Here is a 21876-nt window from a genome sequence, read left to right as displayed (position 1 = left end):
GCAGAAATCAATGGTAAGTAAAACCAGTTCTTGCATAACATTAAGTGAAAAAATGACCTCAAATTTACTAGATCAAAATTAAATAACCACGTGCTGCATCCAGCTGATTAGTTCCCCTGCCATGAATATTCCCCTTCCTTCATTACTGCCTCAGGTCTGTCACCGCTCCTGTTTCCAGATCATGCCTCTCCCCTCGCACTGGTGCGTTCAGGAAACTTCTCTGCATCCACCCGGACGGAAGAGCAGAGGTTCTCTGTTCCACTTCAGCCGCCGGAATGCCTGCTTTCTCCCCACTTTCCACCACACACACACCATGAGCCCCCTCTCTCTTTCTGTAGCTCTAGCCTGCGCTTCAGTCACAAAGGATAAACCCCAAAAAAATCTAAGGAACTTGGAGCACAGCCACCTCGCCACTAGCTTTCACCCTCAAGCATTCATCTCCAGCCTGTACCTGCCCTTGCTGCCAAAACTGCTTTACAAAAGTGACAGGAAAGGAATGGATCTTGCGCATTTCTCTGTAAAAATGAAAGAGCAAGAACATCTGCAGACAGAACATCTCCCTGTTGAGGCTCCATGGGGGAATAGCGCTCCTCGAAAAAAAATTCAGTCAAGTAACATCTCCGTGATGCACCAGCTTCCAGGATACCGGCAAGCTGCTCCCAAGTACCAGGAAGCAGTACTCTCATCCGTCACAGCTTTCTGCAGCACTACATAAATACTGGCTGGTATTATTTTTACTTTGGAGAGGAAACCAGTATTTTTTGAATATGAAAAGGGAGAATGACCAAAGCAGAAGGTACAGTACAGTTACTAAGAGGTGACAGATAGTTACAGTCCTGGTACCAACTTGAAATTTGTGAGTGAACAAAATTGTAAATCCTCCAAGTAAGACAGAAGAAACTTCTTGATGCCGGCTGTTTCAAGTACATCCATTGCCGGCAATGGACGTTGCACCAGGACAGTATTCCTGGTTTAAAAGGATTTTACAAAAAAAAAAAGTAACAAAAGCAATCCCAGCTGACAAGCCCATGCCAACAAGCAATGGCACCTCTCCCTCAAGTCACATCCTGACCAAACCTCTTTACCACTTTGCAGGTGGGAGTCAAACTGCATCTCAAGTTGGGCCTTTCCCAAAGATACACATTCTCCCCATCCTCTCTCCGTTTCTGATCCAGACCTCCTGCCTCCATAGACAATACTGGTTTGTCTCGTTTTAGCTTCACACACAACCCTCCGTCCTACCCCCACCTGGCCCCTGCCACACCAGCAACTTCAGATCTGCCTGCCTGGACAAGTTTCCCCAACACACAGAACACTGTTCCAACCTGCTGCCTCAATGACTTCCCCCTCCACACACCTACTCTGAACAGTAACGGTATCACTAAATCAACTCGGGTGTCCCGGTCACTGGGTACAAATAATCCATCCTGCTCTGAACCTGCCCTCTGTTCTCCTGGGGCTCTGCTGGGAAGACGATGCTAACTGCAGAAGCAATAGAAGTCCAAGGCACTAAAATATCCAGCAAGCATACTGGGAGAACAGACAAGTATTCAAGTACATTAATTTATACAATTTTACATTCACATTTATCTAATACAATGAAAATACAAAGGAAAAAGTTAAAGTGTCTCCAATAAGTATAAGGATATAGCTAGCTTTTTTTCCCATTTTTTTCTTTTTAACTTTTTTAACCCTCTATATTCCACTCGTTTTTAAACTACTGTTGTCCAACAACATTTATATATCACAGTGTTTCCACATCAAAACTGATGGTAAGTACATGTCCGCAGGGAACTTTTAAAAATTTTTAAACAATTTAAATTGCTCTAATGCTGCAGTCAAAGCTGTTAATATCTTACTTAAAGCAGTAATGACCTATCAAGCACGGGCTACACTGCAAGTCCATTCGTGTGCCCCATCGTTTCGCAGCCAGATACGATTGACTGGGGAGAGGGAGAGAGGGATTTGGACAGCTTTTCTCCTGGTCTTGGTTCTTCAGGGAGAGATGAGAAGCGTGCTAAAGCCTCATGCTAGGATTCAGCTCTCCCACCTCAACACATGTGGATTCAGCCTCAAACCAGAGAAAAATTTGACAGCAAGACTGCATTAACTGACCCCGTGACTTCTCTTCACAGCTCTTGTTCCATACAAGAGCAGAACCCCTCGGTCAAAAGCACTGTCCCATCATAAGGATGCTGATCATCCTCCTCCCTCTTGAAAGTGTGTGGGGAAACTCCCTTTACAGAGAGTTGACAGCAATGGTTGGAAAAGAGAAATTCATTCCCAGTCTGGCAAGCTACCAGTTCATTGCAGCACTAGTAGTTGATACAGGGCCCCATCTCCCTCCCCATGTCTTGTCCCAAGGTCTAGCCAGCATGGTCTTCGAGTGCAGCTAAGTGGTCCGCAGGTTGGAGCCTGGAGGGTTGCTGATCGATTTTTGCAAATTGCTGATATTGAAGCTTTGCAACGATGCGGCACCTACGGGCTGGAACTGGCCGAGCGGTGGCTGTGCTGGACCACCTGTCCCACTCCACGGACCAGCAAAAGACACTGCTGGGTAACCGTACTGCTGCGGAGGGCACATAGCCTTTGTGAAGGGACCTAAAGAGGTAGCTGATGCTGCAGAGATGGGCGTAGCACCCAGGGAAGATGTCATAGAGATACAGAGCTGACCTGGTGCCGAGAATTTTCTTGCCATTCCAGGGCCCTGAAAGAAAACCCAACCCCCAGGGAAAAGTTACACAATTGTGCTTCAAAACCACAGGTTCACCCCTCGCTCCACATCCCAATGGATGTTTACAAGAACACACCACATCCCTCCTCTTTATCCCCTCCCTTCCATAGGGGGTGATAAAACCCCACACATGAAAGATACAGCTACTAGTTTTCTACAGCAGTTGTCCAAGCCACACAGCAACTGAACTCTAGCTGTGTTTGATACCCTAAAGAGATAGCAACAACACTAACAGTTTCTTAACATAAATGTTTGGGGATTACATCTTACCTCATAGTTGCTATGCCCTTTGCCAACTTTCTTGCCAGACAAGTTCATGGCATCTCGGGCCCAGTTATCTACCAGCTTGTGCAGGTCATCTGTGAACGTCCCTTTCCGGCTTGAGGCAATAGCAGGAGGCTGAGACTGGGGTGCTTGGCTATTCACTGTAGCCCCGACTGTGTTAGTGCTGCTGGTCCCTATAAATACAAAAAATGGGAATCAAAACTTAAGTTAAAGATCATCTTTCTCTAGTGAATTTAATAATTCTCATAATGGTACATCAATAGAGAGCCAGTTAAAATGCCATGCAGATTAATTCTAAGTTTCAATTCCAGGACACACTCAAGTGGGAACTACAAGGACTCCTACAGGCATTTTCTCAGATTAAGAGTAGTTCATAGATATGTTTACTTTTCAAGAAGTGCTGCAAGTAGTCATCTTAAGAGGGGGATGGTAGCAGCCTACAGGTCTTTGTAGAGGAAAAAGGAGATTAGATTTCAGCACTGAATGACAGTACGGTCACGTCACTCTCTCATCCTACACCTTTTAATTAGCAGCAACCACTACCAGCATAGGTCAATTCCAACTTGGAGGACAATGCTGGACGCTGAATAAGGAGCAGTACAATCAGCATCGCCAGCTGCTCTGTAGCAAATTATCTTCACTTTGTAAAATGAAGAGTAAAATTCACCCAGATTACGCAAAAAAGCCACAGTGAGAAGCAGCAACTGTTGTTTCCAACAGCTGCCATACTTATGTTCTTGAGGGTAAGCAGATGGGATTGTCTTCATCCACCAAACAGCCGGGATCAGCAGGGGAAGTCTGCACTGCATTAAATTTTGCTTTTTGCCTCTGAAAGCAATTTTTGCCATTATGTTCAGATTTCCTATGTCAGAAGAACAAGCATTTCAGATGCAAACAACTAATACAGAGTAAAGAAGGCAGAAATGACAGCAGTGCCTCAGACATGCTTCGAAAACTTTTTCTATTCACTGGGTTGATTGCAAGAACACAAAAAATCCTGTAGGAAAAAAAAAAATCTAGCAGCTTTGTTTTGGATAGCCTCACTGCCCCCCCTCACACTTATAAACAGGCAACTGCACTCAAATTTAGGTTTTTCAAAGGCAGACCTCCTAACAGGAATCAAAGAAATTGTGTATTCTCAAGTATCCTAAATTCCCAGCAGTACTGCAAAGTATCCTCATTTGCAGATGTTGAAGTGACAGTTAACCACTAGGGCAGATTTTTTCTGAACGACATGGTAAAGCCATTTAGTACAAAACCAAACAACAAAATCAGTATCTGGCCACAGCAGTGCTAAACCCAGCACTCCTTGCAAGCACACATCCTCACCTCCTTGGTTCTCAAAGTTTCTCAAACATTTCTACTTGCTTACTCAGAAGACTGCAAGTGGGAAATCCAAGAAAACCTGAGTTTATGGCAGATGTTTCTGAAGAAAACTGATTAAAAGCGGAGCATCAAAAAAGCCAGCTGTGAAAATCATCTCTCTATTGCAAAGGCCACATGACAGAGGCGCTGTCTCTTGCCTGACAGCTACTTCATCTGTTCCACTTCCCCTGGCTATCAGTCACGTTCCTTGCAACCAGTGTATCAAAGAAAGAACTGGCTCCAAACCCCTGCAGGAATGTTTCATATTGAGGAGTGAATTAGGAAGGTGACATACTTACTATGCAGGACAAATAAGCAAAGTGTTACTGCCTCTAGTAGTGCTGGGGCGGGAAGGATACGTATTCCTGCCACCAGTTTCAGCTCAAGCATGGAAATGGCTCCCGGTCTGGGTGCCCACAGGTGGGGCAGCAGTTGTTACAGGCAGGCACACGCATGCAATAGCGCACACAAAAAGGAATGAAAAAGGGTCCCTGACCAGGGTGTGGAGCTGCAGCATAGATGAAGAGTCACAGGAACACACTGTAAGGTGGCAAGGAGAATCTACAGTGAAATAACAAGACCCTTAAGCATGCATCATGTGGAAAGGGCTCAGAACACAATTATTTAATAAGAGCAATGATGTGAAAGGTGAAATTAAAGACAAATGAAGCAAAAGCAAGAAACAGGTACTTGGAGGGGGAGCTGCCAAACCCAGTAATAACCACATTCCACCATGGGGGTTCATGCAGGGATTGACACACTCGCTCTCATTCTCCTCATGATGGTCAGTATCTGCTTTTGATATTTCACGTTTCAATTTTAATCAGTAAGCTCAATGGATCCTGGACCTATGCTGGAGAGCCTCCTCAGGCCATGGAAGGGAGAGAATTAATCAGGGTATATACTGCATTCAGTTCAATATATGAAAGATCATTTAAGGAAAGTTTAAGCGTTTTGAAAAGGACTGAATTGGTTCAGGGTGGGAAAGGTGGGAGGTTGTGAGAGCTTTGTCTCCAAAAGTGATTTTGTTAGGGAGCTCCTATCTCAGGTTGCAGGCAGACCAGCCTACACTATTATAGGTGAGCTATACAATTACTAAAGCTCTCACATAATGTCAAGTTAAAAAATGACTTCTCAGGAATTCCACATTTTAGCTCTGACATAGTCAGCACCTGCAGAAACTGCCATCCAGAAGAGTCTGCAAAGAAAGTGCTTCAACTTGTAGCATTCAATGGAACCAACCCCCCACATGCCTGCTCGGTCACAGCAGCTGTCCCCAGTTCTGCTCTGACATGAAGGATCTGAAGTGAAACAGCCTTCTCTCTCCAGCCCGCTACCTATAATGCCATCATTCTGCCCTTTTATTTTTCCCCCCATAAACCAGCAGTCAAAAGACACCTTTAAAACAGTCTTCAGTGACATGAGCACACACAGGCTTTTCTAAACATCTCTTTCTTTGGGAGACACGCTGGAGATCTCTGATGGCTTGCTCTTATTCTTTTAAAATGTTGAAGAAGTGTCTGCAATTGGGTCCACCACTGAGGTGGCAAGCCCCATCAGATCTGTAAGCAAACCAGCTGCTCAGAGGTACAACTCTAGCACATTACAGCGAGCAACTGACCATGATGCTCAATTCGCTCTCATTAGCAATGAGCACAGTTCCACAGTGAAGGTGAGGTTCTGCCTGCCTCCACTTGCCTGCAAGAGTAATAGCCAGACTATTCAATACACTAAAGACAGAGTACACATTAGAGGGCATAACATAGACAGACAGATGCTGTGCTGGAGACAGAGTCAGGGAGGTAAGGCTTCAGTGACCAGAAAAAGCCAATGAATAGCTTTACAATCAGGAATTGGAGATAACAGAAATAAGATAATTACTACAGAGCTGGTTGCAAGGACAGACTTTTTTCACCATCTTCCCTGAAGCACAAAGAGAGAGTAATTTGTTAAAGATAAGAGAAACAGTGAGAAATGTTTAGTATCAGCAAACAGTACAAAAAGCTTGGTGAGAAACAGAGGGGACAGCACAGCAGGGCTCTTGTAGTCACTACTGGGATGTTCTAGGAAAAACCCAAAGACTGGTCTGACAGTTTAATCAGTTGAGAAGAGGCCCAGCCTCATACCTTTAGTCTTCAGAATTCCCAAATCACAGTGAAAAATGTCAGGAGACATTACTGTCACAATTGACTGTTACCAACAAAAGGAAAAGTACATCTTCCATTTTTGTCAGGATGTAGGAAGCATTTTACAACTATCAAAGTTTGACCAATTTACAACATGAGAAAGATTTGATAGGTCAAATACTTTTAGTTTGTCACCCTATTTTCTCAGACCCGTGGAATAGCTCAGACATTCCCTGCCAAGCTGTACCACTCTGTTTCTCCAGCTGCACAGTTAAAAGCATCAATTACTGCACTGTTTCCTCAACACCACTGATTCTAACCCAGCACCTTCTCCAGTTGTCACTCTCCACAGTAGTCTGCAACAGCATTTCAAGGACAAGATTCCCAGAAGCAAGCAACCTTGCAATAAGCCAAGTGCCAGGCCAAGCTACACCATGCCAAGTATTACCTACTTTTACAGGACAGCTACAACACACTTTTCAAAAGGAATCAATTTCCCTGAGCACCAGTCCCATAAGCAAGAAATATACATGCCAAAGTGCTCTTATAGCCAGATAATGGTCAATTTGCAGCAAGCGAAGACCTTGTAAGTAAAAGATACTCCCATATATTCAGTTCATTGTCAATTCTAGAAAAAGAATGGCTGTTCTTCATATTCCCTACCCCAAAGAAGGACACACCAGACTAAAGATGATTTTTTTAAAGTTAGCTTTGTTAAGAATTTAACTTCTTGCAAAAAAGGAGCCATGAATCTTGAGATTGCAGATGTCAGTTAGTGTACATCTGCACACTAACATACCTAGCAAAAACATTTAAAGCTGCTCAATTTGAAGCATTAAATACCATTAGTACTGATACTCCCAAATGAAACGAAGTGAGATAGAGGTATCATTGCAAAACTGAACAGCCAGGAAAAAATTTCCCCTCCAGCTCACTCTCTTTCTCAGAGGATGGAGCTGGTTGCATTGCAGCTGTCTCTGCAGAAGGCCAGGCCCAGTTCCTGCACACAACTCTCCGGCTCAGCTGTGCTACCACCAACTGTGGCAAGACAGATGCTACAGATGTGTGGTACTGTCATGCAGGGCAGCAACTGAAGGTCTCTTTACAGTACTTAAAGCTTTCTCATACAAAATCATTCCAGAGAGTGGGAAACAAATGTCAGACATTTAAAGGGTCCCGCCTGTAGAAGCAGCATGGGAGGTGTTGCAGCACTCCCAACAAAAACCATCACATCAGCAGCCCCAGCTCAAGCGTATCATTACTTCAAACACATCAGAAGTTTGAGGCTCTCTTCTAAGTGTGGCCTAATTAAGTACAAACAAAAGGATTTTGCGAGGAGCTGCAAGGTAACTCATGAGGGTTGACAGGATGTCTGAAGAGGTCTATTTACCCACCCTCACTGCTATTTGTTGCACATTTACCCTATCTCCAACTGACAGTACAAACTTCTAAACCTGGGCCCATTAGTAGGTAAGGATCTTTTGAGTTTGTCTGAAAATATTCTCTAAGTGTTTTTAACACTTCAATCTTTAACTATCCATCTGCTAATGAACATAAGAAGTCAGTATTAACTGCCTACAGGTGGCATTAATGCTCTGGACTGTAATCGGCACTAGTGCTGAGAACATGCAAAAACACATTCAACTTGCACAGCAAACATACTGCTGGAGGAAGTCAACATATTCCTCCCATCAGTTACAGTTGTGTCCAACAAAGCAATAATTTGGAAAACAAATCTTCCTCGCTGTTCCACTAGAAAGACTACCTTCCCTCCAAGTCTCACGTCAGCTAACATATGCTGAAGCATAATTACTTACTAAGGAAGGGCAAAAGAAAATGCCCATGCACCCGTAACTTGCTAACTCTCCCCAGTTTCTGTCATTTCACTGAACTGTCCTGAAAGTTTCCACCAAAAACTTAGAGAAAATGAGTGCTTGTTATGAGTTTAACAACAGAGAATACCTAACATGAGAACCCAAACTTCTAAAGGTGTGCTAAGGGCAGCTCAGCTGAGCCATGGGATGGGAGGGAATACAAGGTGGCAGATGAGAATGGGCTGCATGAAACAGATCCAAGCAGCAGAAAAAAAACCAAAAAGACAAAACAAAAAACAGACAAGGAAGGAGTAAAGGTGTTACACACAAAGAGCCAAGCAGGGCGTACTCAGAAATCGGGTCCTCCTGCCACCAGGCTTGAACGTCACTCTCTCAGATGCACAGTTAAACTTCGCACAGCCTGTGAGAAAACAAAAACAGGAAGAACAGAGAAAGGAGAGGAGAAGAGACAGAACACCACTACAAGATGTTAGCTACTTGAGGTTGGAAGGGTGAAATGCATTAACATGACACACAAGAATAAGCCTCAAAGTGTGGACCAAAGAGTATGCAGACAATATACGGAGTGAAGAGACTCCCTCCAATACCTCCAGACATTAGCCCAAGTTTGCAGTGTTACTCTCCAGTACATAACCCAACAATAAGGTTGAAATCTATAGGAAAGCCAAATCCTGGCAAAAGTATCCAATTATAAAACAGTACTGCACAACTCTAGATACAGGGAGATGACTTAAGTAGCTCCAAAATATGTGAAACATTTCATTGAAAAAAAACCTCTATAGAAAATTCTTCCAAAAAGTCTGTTCCCATTTCTGTATGCACTTCTCCAATTTCAGCAAAAACAGGCATTCAGTCAGTCCACGGAAAAGCTTTTCAAAAAGATGTTCAAGGGGGAAAAAAAAAAATATATAACTGAAATAGTTAAGTTCAGAGAAGTAAATGAATCAAGCCTTAACAACCCACAAGTAAAAAAGCCCTCCCTACCAAATAAATCAGAGCTGCATCTGAGAAACTATTTGGTAACATACTAACCAATAACAAGCAATCCACAACTTGAGTAAATGAACAATTTATTATTCCTATCATTCCATATTTACACGAAGTCTTCCTTCCAGAAGAGTTCTTTAACTCACAATTGCAGAACATGAGCCTTCTTTACCTTTTATTGTTAAAAAATTTCATTGACAGAAACAGCCAAAGCAGTTTGGAAGTCTAAAAGGACTCTGAGACTCCAGAAATTTCCTACCATTTCAATTATCTGTTAACATCAAAGCTGCTCTGCCCCTTCCTTAATCTCACTTCACATTTCCAATCCTCCATTCTCACCTGTCTCCTCATCCTTTCAGCCAATCCCTTTCCCCCAGGTCAGCAGAACATTGCTTGCCACCACCATACTGCACTCTTTTGTATTCTCCTTGGTGCTTTCATTACAGCAGACAGGGCCATGTGCTATATATTCCATTACTTCAACAACCTCACACTTCACTTATGTGAGAAGGTATAAATCCAGTTGCAAAGAACACCTTGATACACCTCCACACATAGGTTGGAGACTACCAAATCTACTTTACACTATGTATTAAAAATAAGTGTCATCAAGTTGATTGTTCATTCACCCGTAACAAAGGTGCAAAACTCGACACTAATTCCATTTAAAGTTTTACCTTGGCCTGGTGCCGAAAGGCTTGGTACCGAAAGGGCACCATCACTGGTAAAGGCAGAGTAGAGGTTTTCGCTAGAAGGTGAAGGTTTGAGGGGCTGTAACAAATGGTTCTGCCCAGTCTCTGGCACGCTACCAGGAGGATGAAGAGTTTGCTGTGGAGGCAAGACTGATGGTGCACTTTGAGTTGACAGATTGCCTAGAGGAAGAAGGAGGACAAAAAGTCATTCAACATTTCAGTTTCCCCACATCATTTTCAAAGCTTCTGTCATTGTTCCCAAGGGACAGGAGAAAAAACAGAGGAAAGTTTGACTGGAACATTTACTAGGGAGTGAAGTCACTACCAAGTAACTCAAATGATCAGTTGAACTATTATGCTAGTAATACAGGAAAAAGTGCTGTGGTGGGGGGAAAAAAGGGATATCATCCTCTGGTCAAGCATGACAATCCAGGCAAGAGAGAAGGCAGTGGGAGGGAACTACTCCAGTTTCTGAGAAAGCAGTAAGACTAGAAAAAATTCTTATCTACTGAACTTTTAAGGTACCTCTGTGCTAGCTCACTGTCACATGCTCACACACAGTTCCCATATCATATAACAAAACAGAAGTGAGCAGTCAGGATGACTGGATACAGAAATTGTGACATGATGTGGAATTACCAAAGTGAACACGCAGAAAGCAGTAACAAATATTTATGCTTACAGTGCTGGCCCTCCAATATTATTTACTCAATGCTACAGGATTTGCAAGTCATCTAACAGTTACCCAGCAAGCATCTGACATCCACGTCATTCAAACAGTAAACAGAACTATTTTTCTGAGTTCTGTTTATTATAAAAACGGTTTTAGTAAGAAAGGAAGCCTTAACAATTGAAACTGTTTCTCAATCTGTAAGTACAAAAAAATTGCAGCTCCATTAAAAAAAAACACTGCTTTAACAATCATCAACATCTGAAGTGTAAGGACACTAGTAATACCATCCTTAAGCACTACTAAAGTAGGAAAACCAAAAATATCTGAAGATGACTGAAGAGACCAGCCCCATTCTGCAAAATCAGTTTCAGGAGGCAACAAGAGCAGTTTATTTTTAAAAAAACAACAAAAACACATACACAAAAAAAACCAACAAAAAAAATCCCCCCGAAGTTTCCCCATACTGTAAATTTATACTCTTCTTCCTAGTCAGAGCCCTATAATCAATCTCTAAAACATACAACCCAAAACTTTAAAACTGCTCTTCCAGAACAACATAACAGTATCTTTCAGTAGATTGCAAAAGTAACAAGCAAGACTACCAAATAGGAAAAGCAATTTCAAAAATCTAAGTAATCCAGGCAGTGGAGGAACTGGGACACACACACACCCTCTCCAAAAGACAAGACAGAGAGGCAGAGACACAGACATAGGTTTAAGAATGAGAGATGGTACCTTGTCTGTTTTATCTACTCAAAAAATTGAAGAACATCTTACCTGATAGCTGAGGGCTTTTATTTCCCTGGGAGCTGCTGCGACTGGACTTGCTGCTTTTTCCTTTAGTAGGTCGTCTCCTCCTTCCTGAAAGGGGTGCAGCTGGAGGAATAATTACTGCAGGTGGGGCCTTTCCCAATTTCATGTATAGTGACTCAATCTCCTGCTTCTGGCGACTCTGCAGCTCCTGGATCTCTTTAAGGTGCCTAACAAGTTACAAAAGAGTATGACTTAGAAATTATATGTATATACATGCATTCATACAATCCCTTCCCTCCAGTGAGGCTTCTTTGGTCAAATTCTCATTAACATTTAAGAAAGGAGGAAATAAATCTTCTCCACAAATAACCACTGAATGCACATGGCAGCACACTTGCCATTTTCCACTGTGCTCTAACCCTGGCTAGAATTCCAACACAAAGATCCCAACACTGTAATCGTAAAGCCAGGCTAAATGGAAGTACAAACAAGAACATACAACTACTGTAGAAGATCAAATCATTCAGCACTAAAATGCTACAGGAAAAGCTAGATTACTCATTTTCTGAGACATATTGCCTTGCAGACTTCTACGTTTGTATTGCCTTAGGTTTTTTTTCAGAGCAGTTGCATACACAAGATTTAAAACTGCCAGCTGCCCTAAGAAAATTCAACTTTCAGTGTAAATGATTTAGTAGGTCGCACTGCTGGACTTCTAAATTTTTTTCTAATCCAACAGGGATTCTTCAGGAAAAGGAGAAGCATTAGAAATGCCAGAAATGCATATTAGAAATGCAGAGAGTTGTGTGTTACTTTCAAATGAGACACCACTATTCCCACTAACTACTAAACTTCAGTGCTATGCAAAAGCTTCTATACATCTGCAGTCTTACCCACAGCGCAGCAATCAATCTACACAAACACAAACCACAAGGTTACAGGTTAGAAAATTAAGCACAGCAAACATATACAGACACTTTCTTTGTTATAACTGTGTACTACTTTCCCACTAAAGAATCTTACTTCCCACATAAACACTGACAATGGCCCCTGCCACTTAGCAAAGGCTGAGTCTTTTAAAGAAGGTGACTTTTGTTCTTTGTGAAAAGTATAGATGAAATTCGTATTAATCCTGTTACATATTTCATACACAACCACACAAGGAAAAAAAGCCTTACTTCTCCCGTAACCGACGGAGTTCCAATTTCAAGTCTTCATCTTCAATATCCGACTCATTGTCACTGCTCATGTAGGAAGAGTTGAATGAGTTGCTAAGGCTCTGAACGGGGAGGCTGATCTTTGACCCCAAGGGCTGGAGGGAGTCCGGGCTGCCCGAGCCATCATCCAAATCCTTAGCCATCCCGCTTAAGAAGGTGGCCTCTGGTTCAGAGGATGGACCGTTCATGTGTGGGGACTGCCTTGACTCCAATTCTTTCTTCGGAGCTGCAGCTGAAGCAGCAACTTGTTCCAAGCCCACAGAGAGAGGAAGCGTCATTGGCTCTTTCTCTGCACAGCTGACCTCATCCTGAGTCTTGGACACCGAAAAGCGTCCCACTTGATCCATTGTTGTTGTTACCTGAAAGCGCCCAACCTTAGTAGGCTGACCAACATCTACCGGTAATTGCAGCACAGGAACTGTCTGAGGAATGCCATCTACCACATCCAAGGAAGAGTGAGCAACAGCCTCGCTTTTCCGACTGCCAGCCTGCTTTACCAGTGTACTCTCTGGGCTACTGCCAGAAAGAGATGAAGAATCAGTGGAGGTGGTTTCAAATTGCACCGGCTTAGTTTCAGGTTTGTCACCTTCTTTTAGGACATCATCCACTGCTATGGATACCTAGAATAGAAATGCAATCATGCCAACTTTCAAGGAGTTCTTTAACGTGATGCTTTTATTTACCTTAATAGTATGATATATCTGAGAGGGAAAATAACTTGTTTCCTTGGTATGCCACAAAGCAAGCTACCGCTTCCCTCCAAGCAATACTCTGCCACACAAAATAGCACTCCTAAGCAATCGGCAAGATTAACTCCAAGAAACACAACAGATTCAGAGGGGACTTCCTTCACAAACAGGACATAACACAGTGAACATCCCAGCATTGCTAGCCAAAAAGCAGCTAACATTAAAGACCAAGGTCAACAGTTACACAGCTAAGGCCTGACATGATGAAACGCTGCATTCACAATTCTAGACCTGCATAATCTAGTGCAATCCCCACCCTGAATGAAAACAGCATCTGCACAAAGCACTGCCATCACAAGCTCAACATGGACATTTTCTCCTGACAGAAAAGCCCACCATGAGGTGCACCAAGCTGGCATTATGCAGGAACTGCTCAGAGATCCTGTATCAACAGCCAAATTAGTTTAACATCTCCTACCTGAAACCGTCCCATCTTAAGAACACCAGCTCCTGCTGTGGTAGCCATAGCACTGCTCTCTCCACCACATGATGCTGAAGCTAAGGAAAAGGAGAATGAAATTAGGAAGAAAATAAGCAACAAATTATTTGAACTCCAACCATTTCTTTTTATCTACTTCAAACTCAACTATCACTTAACTCCTAACAGGCCTTTGGATTCACAGAACCTGATCTCTTTTTTCAACTTTACCACATAGAACATCAAACTGCAATGTTAAAATTAAGTCCTTTTTCATAGTTTCACTCCACAGTATTCTTGATAAAAGTGGACTTTTAGATAGCAGTAAAAACTGTACAATGATTTCAAATAGGGATCTGGAATAGCCAAAGAATAAAAAGCAAATCTGAAATGTCTGTAAGAAAAAGCTTATTTCGATTCAATACCCACACTAACTACTTAAGTTTCAAAAATGCTAGGGACAGTTTATTAACAGAAAAATGGTAAGTTGAAGAAATGCTATAAACTGCATTTACTCAAAGCAGTCTATCTGAAGCTTTGAGAGTTGGATTCTTAAGTGTCAGCTCCTAATTTTGCTGCTGTATGCACTGGCAGTATAAGATTACAAAGCTGAGAAATAACATTCTATTTTTAAATCAGTTCTATTGGATAGCTTGCTGTGTTTATTAAGTAACTTCCCAGTTTGTTTACTTTTACCTTCTAAACTCTAGCAGGCAAAACAACTCATTTGTCAGTAGATAAATGAGTTCTAGAGTATAGTTCACTACCAACACAAGAAAACGGGAATATTTTATTTTCCTACTGGTTTTACTAGCTTTTGAAGTTTAGTCATTGAGGCACATGTAAGTTAAATAACGTTTATTAGATAGTTCAGAAATAATTTTAGTACCATATCAAAAGTTTCTTTTAAAAAAGGAAGATTTTTTAAATTAAAACAATTAGGGGAATACTGAAGGAAAGTCTCAGACTATTTTGCAAGCTGTTGGGTTATCCATCCACCCACCCCCAACAATTCAACTCATTTAGATTTGAAAGTCATTGATCATTCAGACTTCAATTGTTGATCATCCAGTCAACCTTCAGGTGTTCTAAAGCAGTCAGAAGGGAGTCTCATTTTCCTACTACCTTTCTTAAATTTTTAGTAGTTTAACCTTCATTTCTCTATTTAAATAGAAACGAAACACTCTTAGGTTAGGAAGAGGTATCCTACATATAGAACACTGCACTACAGAAAATGAGAAGTCTTACTGTTGTTGCCAAGTACACAACAGAAGACAGAAAACTGTTCCTTCAAATCCTGAAGCTGTACCTTAGCAGCATACTGGAGATTCTTTTGAAATCTTAATTTAGCATTTTGGCAGCTTTAAATCCTACATGAGTTACTGTAATAGGCATATATCATTCCCCTCTCCTGGAAAATTTCAATCTCTTTACTGAAAACTAATACAATCCTTAAGGAATTGCCATTGTATGACTTATTAAAAAAGCTTATATCCTCCCCAATTGCTAGTCTGTTCAATTCTGGATTGTATCTCCATGCTGAGAAACCACCTAAAATAATCAGGGCTGTCTTACCATCCTTCAGAGACTGTGTTGCTGTGGACACCAGCCCGGTAACTGTTGTAGACGCTACTGAGGGCACAGACTAGAGGTTCAAGGGGGAAAATAAAATAAAATAAAATAAAATTAAAAGAATCAGCAGTTAGATTGAATACCAACAAATCCACCCAACTGCATATTACACAATCTTTTATTTCCGCCAGGGCCAAAGTGTGACCCATGACAAGACAAATGCAGGAGTTTTTAAAACTCCAAAGCAAGCAACATCAGCAAGATATTTCCCACACCTTACAACCCCAAGGCTATCAGCAGAACATCTCCTTTTGCTTTGCAGAAGTAATGCATAAGCAGCCACTTGGAGAACACAATGTCAATCATTATCTTCATTTTGTATCGAAGTTTATTATTACATTCTTTTAAAATTTCAGGTCCACACTTTAAAGATCACCCCCAAATTAAGAGTGACATATCACCTACTGCTTGTTTAGTGCTCTTTGCCCTTATTCCATAGTCACTTCCCCTTCTAGTTTGATGATATTAATGACATCACCAGAAAATCTAGATTAAGAACTAATACCAAAACCAGCCTCAGGAAATACGTAATCTATTGCAATATACAGAATTTTCCTATTTTGGTTGACTCAGTCCCACAAACTTTTTATTTTTAAAAGTCTAAAGACTGCTGTAGTGATATTAAAGGCAGTGATCTAAGAGCACAACCTTGAAAAAACACTGAAGTTTTTCAAGACTACTAAACTGCCAACATTGTCAACATACACAGGCAGGAGTAGATGTCACTGGAACAGTCTCTGGACTAAGGGTTCTTCTCAGCTTAGCATCCAGATCTTCCAGTGGCTGTTGGGACTGAGAAAGGAAAGAGTAAACAGCTGTCCCAGCTCAGGAGAAATACATCACATCTGAGAAACAGCCATATTTAATACTAAAATTTAAAGCAGTCAGTATAGCTTCCATATTTCTATCATGCTCCCTTCCTACATGTTAACATTTAACATGTATCGCACAGTAAGAATGCAAACAATTTAAGCAACATATTTGGTAAAAAACATAAAAGAACATTAACTGAAACTTCTGTTTTTCCTGAAGTTACCATGAAGTTTGCATTCCCATTCTTAAGAACTGAGCAAAGATGCTGCAAGCCTCCAAGTTCTACATTTTTTGGTTGGAGCATAATGGAGGTATTTGGTATTATGGACTATCTAAAATCCTAAAGAAAGAAAATCAATTAGGGAAAAAAAAAACCACAGAAAAATTCAAAAAGATGCCCATAATTTCAAAGGCAAGCAAGATTGAGGAATTTGTTTCAAATTGGACAAATTTTTTTAAAAAAAGACAAACACTTAGAAGTTCCTTCAAAGAAGCTATCTGGATAGATTGACTTGAAGAGGAGGAAGGGAGAGGGGCAGAATCTCTCTCAAATATGCTCATTACTTCGATTTCAGCTGTTTGAGTTGGCATCCAAAATGTTTTTCAAACTTGGTCAACTGAACTGGGGAGGGGAAGAGAAGAAGAATACCTAAAAATATCTTAAAGATAAGAAAAGTTCAGATTCACTCAAAATTATTAATTAGGGACATACCCAAAAGATACATATGGAAGAAGACAGTGTTGGCACATTAAGTTGCAATTCTGACCCTATGGAGTAGAAATCTGCATCCAAACTTTAGCATCATTAATCTTTCCAAGTCTTTTACATTAAAAAGCTAGATCTGTTTTTAGAACTGAAGCTGAGGTCACAGCAACATAAAAACATTACCTTCCACTTTCAAGAAACTGAAAGTTAGAGGTACACAACAGCATAAGTATGCTTTCAATAGATTGCCAGAATGACATTCCTCCTGAATTGTGGATTTCAAAACACAGCCAAAAGAACCTAAGAACCCCATTATCAATTCCATCCAAATAAAATAAATAATAATAAAAAAAGAGCACAAGAAAATGCAGACTTCTATGACTATTCAGAAATCCAAATGCTTAGGAGACAAGTGAGCTACTTTAATTCAATAATACTGTAAAATAAAAAGCACATTTCACCTGAAATACTATCCAATTCTCATCACTTACGCTCACAAGAAGACACTTGCTTTAAGTAAACAAAGAGCTGAGAGATCAGAATGATCAGGAAATAAAGATTTCCTTATGGAACAAGGGTACCAAAATGAAGCTTGAAAAATTAATCTAAATACACTTTAAAAAGCAGTCAAGAAATAAACAGACCAGGTATTTAAGACTAAGGAACAAACTGTCCAAAACTGATCTTGAGATGACACATACTTGGTCTGCAAATTAGGAGTCTACCAGACTCCTAAAGTTGTGTAATGAACTACTGACAGAAGCAGGAAGGAAGGAAGCTTACCTACTCTAAGACAAGCCAGTAATTTTCCAGATAGTATTATGTGATAGCAGTAAATGCTCTTAACAGTCAATTAGATTTGATCTAGTTCGTCTCCTCCAATTTTGTCTCACTCCTAGACAAGCTTTAGAGTTCAAGTGAGAAGTGAAATTAGGCAAGCTGTTTGCAAAGGACAAGAAGCAAGGGATCTATATTTGTGCCTGTTCCATACCACAAATCCTGCCAGAAGTATTTATGACAAACAGGAAGAAGCCTTTTGCAGTGGTACAGTGGCTTGAATCATGTAAGTGGCTACAAGTACTTTGAGTTTGCAGGAAAATATTACTAATATACCCAGTTCCAAGCAATGATGTTAAAAAGGACTATGAACTTAGTGTGACTGATCTTAACCAGCGGACTCCAGATCCATTTGCTACCCTTGCTCATGGTAGTAATGCAGATAAGAATTATCACCAAATTGTTGTTGTCTCCTCTTCAGCAAAGCCATGCTTCAGAAAGAACTAGCTGAAAGGCTTAAACCAGCTTCTGCCTCCAGAAGCTGGAAGAAAAAAAAAGTGTTGCTTGCTAACACTACCATCTTATAGCTCTACAAAAATCATTCACAGCTTCTTGCTCAGTTTGGAGGCAGAAGATACCCATTTCCTGATTACTCAACAGGGTCGGAATATGGTCCTCATTCAGCCTGCTAGAAAGAAGCTGCATAAAACCAAATACAGCAGCACTCCTTTCCATGACAGGTTTCAAGAGCCATATATCACCTTCATAGTTTTCTTACATAAAGAGGACAAAATTCTGCCTTTTCACACTGAATATACTTTCCAAGTAGTGGACTGATTCTCATTGCTTACAAAAGATTTAAACATGCTTTAATTAAAGAGACAACCAAGTAGTAGTTCTGGACACATAGGCCATCTGCAAGTACTCCTTGATTAAGGCTACTGATTTGCACTTGCTCCATCAGATGAAGACTAAGAAGGTGGTAGAGCAAGAACAGACAGGATGAGATGTCAACTTTTGGCACATCGTAACTTAGTTCCACTAGACTATTTCCATTCTAACATCCAGGACTTACTCTATGCAAACTTAGTCTTAAGAGATTCTTAAGAGATCATAAAATAATGACATTTATTACAAGAATCAGAGAAATTGCTGAATAAAGACAGAGCTTCTGCAGAGAGCACTGGCGGAAACAAGCTGGAAAAGTTAAAAAGGGACTATGTCATAATCAACATAAAACTACATGAAAGCAGCCAACATACCCTGCTGCTCAACTCCACTCATGTCTTTAGAACCAGTTAATACTATGGTTCTCACACATGAAAGACAGAAATGGAAATAATATTCCAGTGATATCTTTGAAGATTAGCATCCTAATACATGTAATTCAGTTTTTAGAGTTTTAGCTGTAGAATGAGCCATGACAGCTCATTAACCAAAGCTGCCTCAGCACAGCTGAAATTTGCAATTTTCTAACACTATTCCTTTGTATGACAGTCAGCTTAAATTCTTTCAGATAGAAGTTTTCTCACCAAACTCTTGTAAATCCCAAAAAAAGGAACAGCTTGTAAAGAACTAAAATGACCTTTAAAGTTTATTTTAAATTCCTTTCCACAGGTGAAACTTGAATTCAAAAGCTCCATTGCAAGAGATGAGAGAGAGAATGTTACCAGAGTGTTAGGGAGAAGACTTCATCAAGGCTAGCTCAGTCTGCATTAAAATTCTCAGTGGTCCAGAAAACAAAAAAGAAATGCTAATAAGGATTGCACAAATTTTGATACTGTAGCTATTTTATTGGAATTACTTTAAAATTATAGTTAAGATTTCAGTGAACAATCCTTTCTATAAAAGGACAGACTCCAATTCAAGCATAGGTTTTGAACATGTTATTCTAAGACAAGTCACTGAGGATTTAAGCTACAGCTGGAAGAGGTTAATAGTAAAAGAAGCACAGGTACACAGAAAACACTAGATTTAAGACAAAATTACTCTGAGCCTTAAGCAGGCACCACTAGCTACCCACTTGAATCATATCTTCTTTACAGGTCTGAATATAAAATTGGGGTGATAAGTCTGTGCCAAGTGTACTTTAATATAATTCTACAGAAAGCCATCTTTGTGTTTATTCACAAGCTTCTTTCAAAAGTAGGACAACTCAGTCCCATGGTCTCATGGGTTTTGTTCGGTTATTTTTTCCAGCTTTTTTTGCATATTGAAATGTAGTGTTCCCATGTTACATCTCATTATATGGCTTAAAAGATCCATAAACTAGTTTTGTCTTAATACAGTTCTTCAGTTCTTTCAATTACAGGGGATTTTTTTTTTTTTAACAGAAGTGAAAACAGATTTAATCCTTGTGGTCTTCAGCTGATCACCTGTCCAATTTACATACAAAATATCCAAGCTAACTATTGCATACAAAGACAGAATCTGAGCAAGGAAAGCTACTGTTACATTTCAACTCATGTTTATTATCAGGAGCTTGAAATACCTTTTGCAAATCTGAAAGCCTAGTGGAATCAGAGTATAGTAATAACCGCATTAAAAAAACAAAACAGGAATTTGCAAAGCCAGCAATTTTACATTTTCATAAATATTCAATTGCAATATATACTGCTTCCCTAAGAGCTATTATTTTGCTACTATACCCTTTTCAAGAAGAAAACAGGTTCAAGTTTTATGCATGCACTCACCTGTGTTATGTTTTAAAAAGCACTCTAAAGTTCAAGTTAACACACCAAAAAACTCTAAGCCTGATTAATTTGTTCCTGTACTTCAGACACCGAGTACAGCATCTCGAAGGGCAAGCTACATATCCAGTGCTGAAGTGACTAGCTACTGCTACAGTTAAACAAAAGGGGTTACTCAGTCAAAAGAAAAGAAAAACAAAGACATTAATAACATGCAATGGAGAGTTTAATTGAAACATGCTCTTTGAAAGGAAAAGAAGCAGATAAAATCTGCCAAGTCGCATAGCACCTGAGTTAGTGAAGGTCCTGGAAAAGGTGGCAGTGGCTCACTGGATGGAGTGCCAGCCGGAAGTTCAGAACCTACTGGTAGCACCTATGGATAACGAAGAGGAAACGCGAGTCCATCAGACACAGAACAACAGAAGGATCAGATACCAAGCTACAGTCAGTCGTGTCATACAACAGAAGCCTCAAACTTTTTTTCTGGAGAGACTTCCTTCCTGGAGAGTTAGCATAGAGTCTTTACAGATTTTTGCAACAAAGTTGGGGGAAATTGTTTGGGTTTGTTTTTTTAATGTAGATTATTTTAAGCAGCCACAATTTCCAGTTCAAACAAGCCGCTGTGTCCAGGAGCAAAGTATCTCAGGGATATTATTTTCAAGTCTGCAAGAAATGCTACTACAATTCTTCCAAAAAGCAATCAAGTTTCCAAGAAGTTTAATTTATAAAAGGGTGCAAGAATGCACTCAATCTCCTTACAACAGATCTATGTTAACTGTCCATTAGCAACAGCAAGCTACGTGCTTCTGGCAAATTGTTCCAAGCAACATGACTTGAGAACAGAACTGTCATGCCTGAGGATGTCTCCACTTGTTGAGAAGCAGATTTATAGATCTCTCACACCAATCTCTTGATCAATCAGTTTTTTTAAACCTGAGGGGTGTTGATGACCCACAGAAGATGACGAGGCCATGCAACTGGGTAGGGGGAAGTCATCCAGGTTATGTGGAAGAGGTTAGAGACTGGAAAGGTTAGAAGGAGGCATCAAAGCCTTCCCGCCAGGTCAGATAGCACATTCCAGTTAGTTATTTCCATTGTTAGGGAAGTGGGAAGTTCTAGGAACTAAGCGATCCATTACACAATTTGCAATTCTTATTCTCATCTGTAATCTTGAGGTGTGATCATGACTTTGAAGTTTGAGAAACACGATAGTCTTATTAGTTATAGCGTTGGTCAGCTGGCTTCCCTTGTACAACAGCAAGCACTGCTGGATATGGGTAATTGGCCCAAAGTGTACTCCAGTCCTCAACAAGCAGAAGCAGTTCTAGCTTGCAGTCATGTTACCACAGCTTAACTTATGGTTCAAACTGCAGTAATAACTGCCTGGTGAAGATACACTCCATAGTCATCTATCCTCCCAAAAA

The 21876-nt window shown here is 40.6% G+C and overlaps 1 protein-coding gene across 1 annotated transcript in view; it reads right to left on the bottom strand.

The window, feature by feature from the left end:
• Window positions 1-1375: 1375 nt before the first annotated feature.
• WNK1 (WNK lysine deficient protein kinase 1) overlaps window positions 1376-21876 on the bottom strand; it is a gene marked incomplete at its 5' end in the record, with an annotated part of 103468 nt that continues 82967 nt past the window's right edge. Inside the window, 9 exons of the mRNA XM_009709052.1 lie at window positions 1376-2707; window positions 3005-3192; window positions 10010-10204; window positions 11475-11677; window positions 12629-13287; window positions 13835-13914; window positions 15410-15479; window positions 16172-16258; window positions 20742-20825. Of these exons, the coding sequence (XP_009707354.1) occupies window positions 2393-2707; window positions 3005-3192; window positions 10010-10204; window positions 11475-11677; window positions 12629-13287; window positions 13835-13914; window positions 15410-15479; window positions 16172-16258; window positions 20742-20825 (1881 nt within the window). The remainder of the gene's footprint in view (window positions 2708-3004; window positions 3193-10009; window positions 10205-11474; window positions 11678-12628; window positions 13288-13834; window positions 13915-15409; window positions 15480-16171; window positions 16259-20741; window positions 20826-21876) is intronic.

The sequence above is a fragment of the Cariama cristata genome, unplaced genomic scaffold (assembly GCF_000690535.1).
Source record: "Cariama cristata isolate BGI_N322 unplaced genomic scaffold, ASM69053v1 scaffold17841, whole genome shotgun sequence".
In the NCBI taxonomy this organism is placed as follows: domain Eukaryota; kingdom Metazoa; phylum Chordata; class Aves; order Cariamiformes; family Cariamidae; genus Cariama; species Cariama cristata.
The sequence above is the reverse complement of the archived record's forward strand: the minus strand, read 5'-3'. Positions and strand labels throughout refer to the sequence as shown.